The sequence below is a fragment of the Carassius carassius genome, chromosome 20, assembly GCF_963082965.1.
Source record: "Carassius carassius chromosome 20, fCarCar2.1, whole genome shotgun sequence".
In the NCBI taxonomy this organism is placed as follows: domain Eukaryota; kingdom Metazoa; phylum Chordata; class Actinopteri; order Cypriniformes; family Cyprinidae; genus Carassius; species Carassius carassius.
In genome coordinates, this window is record NC_081774.1 from 20,749,402 (window position 1) to 20,759,988 (window position 10,587).

The window sequence follows — 10,587 nt, forward strand, 5'->3', positions numbered from 1 at the left end:
ACCATCCAGCCGGGAACGAGAAGGGGGCGCTGGTGCAGACCACTCGAGGCCGAGGCTCGCGTGAGCACTCGCATCAGCTCCTTGTCGATATCAGCTCGTCTGCTGGGCCTCTGAGCAGAAGCCGCGAGATCCACGGAGCTCACCCAACCCTCACTGCCCGAAGCTAGCAGAGAGCACGTGTCCTCTTCTGACGCGGCCCTGAGATCCACTTCCTCGGAGGACGCGGCGGCAGACAGCGGGCGCTGACCATCGGGAAGCGATGCAGGGGAGGCCGGTGAAGCGGAGGGAACCGGCGAGCTCGGTAGAGCTGGAGGCGGTTCCGGTAAACGCTGAGAGCGGCGCATTTTATGGCGCTGCGGCGCAGCGGAGGATGCAGGCTTAGAGAAGAACGCCCGGCGAGTCCTCAGAGTCACCATCGGCATTAGCTCGCAGTGAGGGCAGCCGCCATCAGCGAGCGCTAGCGCTGCATGGTCCTCACCCAGGCAGGAGACACAGATGACGTGACGGTCTCCTTCGCTGAGCGGGGCTCTGCACAAGCCGCACGAGGGCATCTTTAAAAAGACGCAGCTCTTTTACGAGTGTGCGTCGCAGGGCGAACACACACAAGGATATATAAAAGGATATAGGCACCGGAGAGCGCAGCAGGAACGGCAGTGGAAGGCGGCGAAGGCCAGCAGCTTCAGAATGGCTCGTCCCGCTGAGATGCCTATCAGACGGCGCTTGCTTCCTTCGTGATCCAGCGATGCGTGAACTTCGCTGAAGAGATGAAAAATCAGGTGAGTCAGCCTTTTCGAGCTCCTTTTATAGGGTTGGGCCACACCCGTTTCGGCGGGAAAAGGTATAAAGGTTTTTTGAAAAATGTCTCTCTTTTTTTTTTTCCTCCATACAACGGAAGTCAATGGTCCCCAAAAAACTGTTTGTTTTTTCAAAATATATTATTTTGTGTTATGCAGAACATCATACAATGATATGATAGAAAGTAAATAATGACATAATTTATATTTTGGGCTGAACTTTCGTTTTAATATCACATTGCACCCCATGACACACTACTATGAACTAAATATTTAAACATTTAAACTATGCATCATGTACTTTGTCATCTAGTGTATTATTTTTGTTCAGGTGTTAAAAAAAGGAATGTTCATCTCAAAGGAATGTCTTAAATTTCATTTATGCAATATTCATACATAATCTTTTCTAGAGGCTTTTACATGAACATTTTTTTCATCATAATTCTTAAAACCTTTGCTTGTACTGTACACAGTAGATTGTTCTTTTAATGTGAAGTCAACAAGCAACCAAGCATTATAATTATATAGCATGGTTGAAACTGCATGGGGGTGAGTAAATAATGATAGAATGTGACATTTTCTCCTGAAAATACTTATATCCTCGACAAACTCCAAGATACAATCCATTGTGTCTAACCGACATCAATCTGTCAGTATCTGACACACTTATCTGACGAGGTTTCTGTACAGTCTGGTTGTAGCCTACTCACCCGTTGCACTGGAAAAGAAATGAAAGGCCTAGTGTGCGCTTTATTTTTTTATATTTATGTTGAGGATTTTCCAAGAGAACATATTGTTATTAGCAGCCATTGGTGTTACCTGGCCAGTTCTTGCAATGTAGGAATCATTGCTGACATCTGCGTTTACTATATACAGAAAAATATATTTTTAGTCCGAACTGACCTAATAAAACATTTACACAAACGTTCAGACTCAAAGTCTGTCTGTCTGTCATCTGTTTTTCACACGCGTATCACTTTCAAATGTATTTTTCTCACTAGAGGTTTGTCTACGACAAGCGAGTTGTGTCAGTCCGTTTGCGGCATGCACTAAATTCCTGTGCCCGGTTGCATGAAACTCCTTAAGTGAGGGTTTCCCTGAGGGAGAAAAAATCCCTGAGGTAAGGGATTTCATGAAGAGCGTTGCAAGAAACTTCTTAACTGTCACCCTTACCTAAGTGTTTATACTAAGCGTTTCACAGTAGTTTCTGACAACAAACGGCAAAGATCGCCGCGGTTGCTATAGTTACTACCTCTAACAGTAAACAGAACATAACGAACCACAAAGCCAAACCCTTGCTTAGATCACACTTGTAATAATATATTTGTGCTATGGAGAGTACAAATATAACAGAAAACAAAAACCGTAAACCAAACTGGACAGAGGACGAAAAGGCTATTCTTTTAGAAGAATTCACAAAAAGAAAATACATTCTCCAAAGCCGCTATAACCCATCAGTCACTCATTCGCACAAATCGAAACCTTGGCAGGAGATAACAGAAAAAATAAATTCAAGAAATCTTGCTGTCAAGCGAACAGTAGAAGAATTTATGAAAAAGTATGAAAACAGTGGTGAGTTCAAGAAAAGAAATAGCAAACAATAAAAAAGAATCCGGAAAGAGTAACGTTCATGCTCGTGCCTGATAAATTGTATCAAAAAGGTATCGCTCTTGGTATGAAACAATGTTATTATTTTGCTGTGTAAAGGAGGAGGGCCACCGCCACAAGACCTATCCGACACAGTCATGTTCAAGTGTTGCGGTGAGACGAAGGATTGACTGGCGGTCAAACCGATACTCTCTCAATAACTAATAATAGTATTATTCATCGTCTCCAAGGGATTATCACGATCTTTAAAAACACGCCTTGGTATTTCCTCCTCTTCAATTAACACTAAATCAGCCATCTTATTTTGAGTTTAAGTTGACTTAAGGGAGCTGTTTTGGTCCCTTAAATTTATTAAGGTGAAATGGTCACTAAGGACTTTGTAGCAACGCTTAAGGGAACACTTAGATAAATAAGGGGAAAAACTTAACAACAGCCTTAAGTTCCTTAAGGAAACCCTTAGGGTTTTTTTCTTGCAACCCAAGTTTCACTAAGGGTACCCTTAACCTTATATCTAAGGGATTTCTTAGCTTAAGGAGTTTCATGCAACCGGACACAGGGGTTTTCATTACCACGACGTAAAATGGGCGTTTCTGCAGATCTTGGTTAAACGCCCTCTTTCAAACAAAAAAAAAAGAAAAGGTCACCGATCATGCGCAAAAAGAGGCTTTTTTTTTTTTTTTTTTTTTTGAGCGGGCATTTTTTAATCCTAGGATCAACACAGATGGATAATGAAGGATAAATAAAATCATACCTACAATGGAGAAAACAGTCATACAGGTAGATATTATACTGTATTTCATATCTATTATGTTTTATTATCAGTTAAGCTATTTTCGAAAACAAATAAACAACCAAAAAATGTAACGTTAGTACTCTACTTATGTTTTACTGTAAGTTTTAATACAAACCATACATGGTTATTGAAGTTCATGCTAATCACAAAATATTTAATCATGTGTTTGATAAGCCACTCACAATCAGACAGGTACAACAGTTTTCCCTTTCTCACATTTTAACCCTCAAACATTTTATTTTTTTCATTTATTTCTTTCTCTGTAGTGTGACAGTCCACTCTTCAGAAAAGTGATGGTTTGGGAGATAATACATCAGAAGATCCTGTAAGCCCTGAACCAACCAGTCCTTCAAACATTTTCAAACATCTTATGTTCTTTCTGTGTAAATTCAATTTAGGACAGAATTATGAATAGTTACATGGGTTTTCTTTACAAGCAGTGGGCTTTGGAAAAGTACTGAGATGAATAAAATCTGAGGTTTAACTGCAGACTTGTCTTGTGTGATAGAAATCATGATAGAATGGATGTAAAGTCAGTAAACTTATTGAAGTGAAATAGGTATAACATAACTGAATAGTATATTGTGAACATGAAACGATCAGGACAGGGGTCTGAAGTTATAAACTGTATTTACATAATTTGACATGAAACACCTGAGATCAGGACAGGTATCTGAAGTCATAACTGTATTTATATAATTTGACATGAAACACCTGAGATCAGGAAAGGGATCTGAAGTTATAACTGTATGAATGTAATTTGACATGAAACACCTGAGATCAGGACAGGGATCTGAAGCCATAACTGTATTAATTTACATTTTACACAAAACACCTGAGATCATGACAGGGATCTGAAGTTATAACTGTATTTATATAATTTGACATGAAACACCTGAGATCAGGACAGGTATCTGAAGCCATAACTGTATTAATGTAATTTGACATGAAACACCTGAGATCAGGACAGGTATCTGAAGCCATAACTGTATTAATTTACATTTTACACGAAACACCTCAGATCAGAACAGGTATCTGAAGTTATATCTGTATTAATGTAATATGACATGAAACACTTGAGATCAGGACAGGGGTCTGAAGCCATAACTGTATTAATTTACATTTTACACGAAACACCTGAGATCAGGACAGGTATCTGAAGCCATAACTGTATTAATTTACATTTTACACGAAACACCTGAGATCAGGAGAGGTATCTGAAGCCATAACTGTATTAATTTACATTTTACATGAAACAACTGAGAACAGGATAGGGATCTGAAGCCATAACTGTATTAATTTACATTTTACACGAAACACCTCAGATCAGGACAGGTATCTGAAGTTATATCTGTATTAATGTAATATGACATGAAACACTTGAGATCAGGACAGGGGTCTGAAGCCATAACTGTATTAATTTACATTTTACACGAAACACCTGAGATCAGGACAGGTATCTGAAGCCATAACTGTATTAATTTACATTTTACACGAAACACCTGAGATCAGGAGAGGTATCTGAAGCCATAATGGTATTAATTTACATTTTACATGAAACAACTGAGAACAGGATAGGGATCTGAAGCCATAACTGTATTAAATTACATTTTACATGAAACAACTGAGATCAGGACAGATATCTGAAGTTATAACTATTAATGTAATTTTACACGAAACACCTGAGATCAGGACAGGGTTCTGAATCTGAAGCCATAACTGTATGAATGTAATTTGACATATGAAACACCCTCGATCGCGGAAAGGTTACCTTTAGTTGTAACAGTATGAATATAATATGAAAAACACCCACGATCTCGGAGAAGTAACGCTATTTGAAGCAATTTTAGCGAACGGCTTTCCTTCCATGACCTATGCAAATTATCAAATAGGCCACGCCTGCCCGATGACGCAATATTTGTTTCGCTGTTCTGAAATCCCTGGAAAAAAGTGCTAGCCGTACGTTTGCAGCAGTGGCGAAACGAGTTGGTGACGTGAGAGTCGCGGTGGCCTATCAGCGCTCTGTTACCGCGGCAACCACTCGAGAGCTGTAACACAACACGGAAACGAAGCTGTGTGATGAATGAGAACAACAACAGTCGTACATGCGCTATTTAAAGTCGGTTTTAATTCAATATGGGGATTACAAAGTTAGCGAAACTAATTGATGATGACGCGTCAGAGTCTATACGCAAAAAAGAGATCGGCGATTATTCTGGTAAGATCAATATATCACTGTTAAAAATGTAAGAGAACAGCTAAGTTAATTGCTAAAGTAAAATAATGCATCCAATTATATAAAAATCTCGAATCTAACGTACTCTTCAGAGTTAGATTGTTATTAATACTTATCCAACGTTACTCAGAAAGACCTCTAACAATGACTTAGCTTTCTTTATGCTTTGTATATTCTAACGTTAACTGTTACTTGCTTTTTTTTGTTATATGTGTGTGTGTGTGTGTGTGTGTGTGTGTAGACTTGTCATAGCACTTGTATATTATTGCTTTTTTGTTGGTTTTGATTGCTTCTATTGTCCTCATTTGTATGTCGCTTTGAACAAAAAACGTCTGTTAAATGACTAAATATGAATGTAAGTATCTTCTTTTTTTTTTTGATTAATTCTCTACTTATAGTCATAAATCTGTGATTCAGGAAAGATCATTGCACTGGATACATCTATTGTGGTGAATCAGTTTCGCTCGGCTCTCCCCAGTCATCTGCAGCTAAGGTCAGTTCACAGAGCTTCTTCAAATACATTAAAATCAGTGTCTTTTGTAAATATGATGAGTTTTCGGGTATAGTTGTGTTGCCTTATAATATGAATGTGATGTTGCAGCCCTTTCACAGGCTTGTTTTACCGCACTCTTACTTTCCTGGAGCATGGCATCAAGCCTGTCTTTGTACTTGATGGCAGACCACCTAATCAAAAGAGAGCTGTGGTGAGAATAATACAATTATTTAGTAATCATATACGTATACTAATTGTGTAATTGTTTTTGTATATAATTATATATCTCTCATTTGAATCCCTCTAGCTGGAGAAAAGAGCTGAAAGCACAGGCTGGAACAGCTTAAAGAGCTCCAACACAGGTGTGTGCAGTTATATTGTAAATATGTGATAAAAAAAAATCCAGTTTCACAAAATTGTGAAATATTTTACTTTTTTTCTATTTTAATTAGTGCTGTATGATTAATCGCCGTTAATCATACAGCACTAATCATTAACTCCATATTATATCATATAAAATATATACATAACAAATATACACATAACACACATATATTATGTAAACAAAAACTTTTATTTTGAATGATTAATCGCGGTTTACATAATATATGTGTGTTATGTGTATATTTGTTATGTATATATTTTATATGATATAATATGTAATGTTTTATATTATATATAATTTTAATATTTTATATGCAATTTATTACTTTGATTGTAAAGCTTAATTTTCAGCAGCCATTTCTCCAGACGTCAGCGTCACATGATCTCTCAGAAATCATTCTAACATGCTGCTCATGAAACATTTCTTATTATTACCAGTGTCGAAAACAGTTCATATTTTTGTGAGAAGTGATACTTTTTCATGACTATTGAAGGGAAAGTTCAAAAGAATAGCATTTATTTGAAGTAGAAATCTTTTGCGACATTATAAATGCCTTTTCTGTCATTGGAAGTTTTCTGTATTGTATTGTTTCATACCGTCTCAGCTAATCATTATTTTTAGTGTGCTGGTGAATATGTCATTTTTTATGTTTACTGTTTTGTACTTTAGTGTCCAACTTTAAACAGGAATGCCTGCGTCTCCTGCAGCTCATGGGTGTGCCATGCATCAAGGTATTTTAATTTAGTTACATGTATACAAATGAATCCTCAGTCGTATTAATTTGAGAGGATTTTGGTTGATTTATTTGGACTTTCTCATCACCGTGAATGTCAGGCTCCAGGTGAAGCAGAGGCGCTGTGTGCCCACCTGGTCAAAAGTGGCACAGTTAATGCTGTAGCTTCAGAGGATATGGACACGCTGGCGTTTGGAGGGACCTTTCTGCTCCGCCAGCTCAATGCAAAGAGAGACAGGTGAAAAAGTAGTCTGATTGGAGATCTTGCCGGTGAACATTAGCAATGAAATTGTTTTAATTTCCACATTAAAGTATAAAACATGCTTTGGTTACTCTGAATGTTAAATTGACATAGAGATAAAGGATTTTTATTAATTGCCTTCTGTTTAATTGTCTATTGCAGCAATATTTGCACCAATAACTATCACTGTTATGTCCTTAAATAATTTCTTTCATAGTGAGGTCACAGAGTACTCCTTACCAAAGCTGTTGGAAGCTCTACAGCTGACATATGAAGAGGTATTTTCAGTGTTTACTTGCTTTCTTTTTACTAGATTGCTGACACTTGTTCTGTATTTTTGAAACAAATCCCAGTGCCTGAATGTCAATAGCTGCTAAATCTGAAATGTCTCGATGAAATTGGCATAAATTCTGAATGTAGTGGTTTTAAATTAATTTAGATTTTGAGTACCATTAGAATTGGATTGTTATTGTTAAAATAGCTGAAAACTCAAAAGAACCAGAGTTTTAATGATGTGTCTTGATTTGCTTAATCGTCTTCCTGTGTCTCTTTCATAGTTTGTTGACCTGTGTATCTTGCTGGGCTGTGACTACTGCGATAAGATTGGGGGTCTTGGGCCGAGTCGAGCACTGAAGCTTATTAAACAACATCGTACAATAGAGGGTGTGATGGAACATGTCAACAGAAAGGTGCTTTTCAGAAAAAAAAATATATAAGCCAAAGAAATCAAGCACTGCTAAAGTTGGCGGGTATTGTTTTCATCTTTTGTGATGTATATCTGAATTATCCTTTTTGATTTCATCATGGCTTTAGAAGTCTGTAGAAGGAAACATTCTGATAGCTTTGACATCATCTGTTCATCCTAAAGTGCTTTTAAAACTGTATTTTCTTTCTTCTGTGGAACACAAAAATAGATGTTCAAAAGAATGTTCAGGTTGTTCATACATCAAAATAAATGGGAACTTTGGCTCTCAATTCTTCCAGACACACCCCATCCCCCCAAACTGGCAATACAAGGATGCCCGTAAGCTGTTTTTTGAAACTCCAAAAATCGACGACCCTGTCCTGGCCTGGAGTGAGCCTGATGAAGAGGGTCTGGTGCAGTTCCTGTGCAGAGAGAGGACTGTGAAGTACATATCTGTGTTCTAGTATTTAATAATATCTCATATTACTTGATCAAGAGTGAGATGTTAACTGACGTTATTTAATATTATTCTTTTTTTTTCGTTGTTGTGCATTTGTTGTGCACCTTTCTTTGGGTATGTGACCTTATTCGCTGTTTTAAGTGAAGAAAGGGTGCGGGGACGCATGAAGAAGTTTCGTGAGTCTCTCTTAAAGAGAAGGAAGCAGAGGGAGGCGCATGAGAAAATAGGCCCAACTAGACAGTCACGTCTTGAAGAATTTTTCGCTGCGACACGGAAGAGAAAGGTCAGATATCAATGAAGAAGTTTTGTTAATTGATTGCTTGATTGAAAATTATTACAAACAATCTTATCTTCCGTATCTAGGCTGTGTCTGCAGCTGTGGAAGCATCCGGTGGGAGAAAGCGATCAAAAATTAAATAAGAAGGACCCTTTTGAATCATGAATCTAAAAGTGTTGATCAAAGCATCATGTGGAAGAGTCAGATGTTGTAATGGCATGGATCTGTTTTAGATGCTTATTTTACTAAGTTTTTATTTTGCTCAAATGCCACATAATGTAAAACCAGTGCCAAGAAAAGATATATTTTTAATGTTTTTGTATCATGTAGCCTACAAAAAATGTTTGGGAGCCTGTATTAAATTACAGTAAACTTCTTTTTATTTCTAAAAGTATACTGTGTTTCATTGTTGCAGTTGTAGTGTGGTTTGTGTTAAAACTAATAGTTCAGCCAAAGATGAAAATTAGCTGAACATTTCCTCACCCATGGGCTATCCAAGATTTAGTTTGTTTCCTTGTCGCAACAGGAATTTACAGTAGCACTACATCAGTTGCTCATCAGTGGATCCTCTGCAGTGAATGGGTGCCGTCAGAATTAGAGCTGATAAAAAAAAACATCACAATAACCTACAAGTAATCAATACCAGTTAACCAATCTTTTGAAGTGATAAGCTAAATATTTACACGTAACTAAGCCATCTCTAAAGCATTTTAACTTTAAACCATTGCTTCCGGCCAAAATATGAGTCCATAATCGAGAAACAGTAACACTTATTAGACAGTAGTAACACTTGTAGACAGAGTACAGTTAGAACAATTCTTCACAAAGCTATTACACAAACACATGTGATATTTCTTTTATTTAACAAATTGAGAAATTATGATCGATAACAAAATAGTTCATTTTTTTATAGTTTGTAAAGACATCTTTAATGCTTTAACACAGTTTAAGATATTTTAGACTTAGACTGTGTGTACGGTATACTGTCCATGTCCAGAAAGGTAAGAAAAACATAATCAAAGTAGTCCATGTGACATCAGAGGGTCAGTTAAAAAATTTTGACACTCCCTCTGAGTTCAAACAAACCCTTTGATGTCACATGGACTACTTTGATTATGTTTTTCCTACCTTTCTGGACATGGACAGTATACCGTACACACAGTTTCAATGGAGGGACTGAGAGCTCTCGGACAAAATCTAAAATATCTTAAACTGTGTTCCGAAGATAAACGTAAAACGGAATGAACGGAAAGTCTCACTGGTTTGGAACGACATGAGGGTGAGTTATTAAAGGGTAACTAAACCCCTGGTCAGAGCCTGACTCCACCCACTGGCAATATTTGAAAAATGCTGAAAAGCAGGCAGAGCACAGCGGAGATAGAGGGGATGAACCGAGGGCAGGGCTGAGCGCGTGGGGCGTGAATCTGAGACCCGCAGTGACGGATTGATTGACAGCTGATGTCAGAGTCGCTAAAATGGAGAGTAGTGGGTATGACTGTAGTGACGCAAGTAGCTTTGCAACAGAACGTTCATTTGAAGTAGAGGACTTTTCTCCCCCACCTTCACCTGAAGTGGAGGATGTCGAGGTGTCTGTGGCCTGAGCCATATTAATTCGAACCGCTGGCTCAAACTGCGCTCTTACCTCCTAAAAAAATGCAGTTTGCACACTCTACCTTTAGGCGGGAACTCGCGGTCTTCCAGCGCCTAATTTTCAAGTCTGCTGGAAAACTATACGGTCCATGCTGTTGCAACCAGCAACCAGCACGTACCATCTTGACCACTGTAAATAAATCTACGCTAACTTGAAGCTATCCTAACTGATGCAATACTATGCAACTAACTAACTATGCTTCTAACAATACATTACACTAACAACTATGCT

The 10,587-nt window shown here is 38.0% G+C and overlaps 1 protein-coding gene across 1 annotated transcript; it reads left to right on the forward strand.

The window, feature by feature from the left end:
* Nucleotides 1-5,256: 5,256 nt before the first annotated feature.
* On the forward strand, nucleotides 5,257-9,099 carry zgc:110269 (probable flap endonuclease 1 homolog). The gene is made up of 11 exons (XM_059500920.1): nucleotides 5,257-5,413; nucleotides 5,849-5,924; nucleotides 6,033-6,135; nucleotides 6,232-6,286; nucleotides 6,979-7,040; nucleotides 7,144-7,280; nucleotides 7,501-7,561; nucleotides 7,841-7,972; nucleotides 8,268-8,413; nucleotides 8,570-8,711; nucleotides 8,792-9,099. Exons 1-11 carry the CDS (start codon nucleotides 5,332-5,334, stop codon nucleotides 8,846-8,848), a joined length of 1,053 nt encoding a protein of 350 aa, XP_059356903.1. The 5' UTR covers nucleotides 5,257-5,331; the 3' UTR covers nucleotides 8,849-9,099.
* The last annotated feature ends 1,488 nt before the right edge of the window (nucleotides 9,100-10,587 follow it).

Bases quoted from the DNA above. Each gene is read 5' to 3' on its own strand.
- zgc:110269 (XM_059500920.1), top strand. From the start codon at position 5,332: ATGGGGATTACAAAGTTAGCGAAACTAATTGATGATGACGCGTCAGAG. The intron at 5,925-6,032 runs GTCAGTTCACAG...GTGATGTTGCAG, and splicing joins CCCAGTCATCTGCAGCTAAG to CCCTTTCACAGGCTTGTTTT. The intron at 7,973-8,267 runs GTGCTTTTCAGA...CAATTCTTCCAG, and splicing joins TGGAACATGTCAACAGAAAG to ACACACCCCATCCCCCCAAA.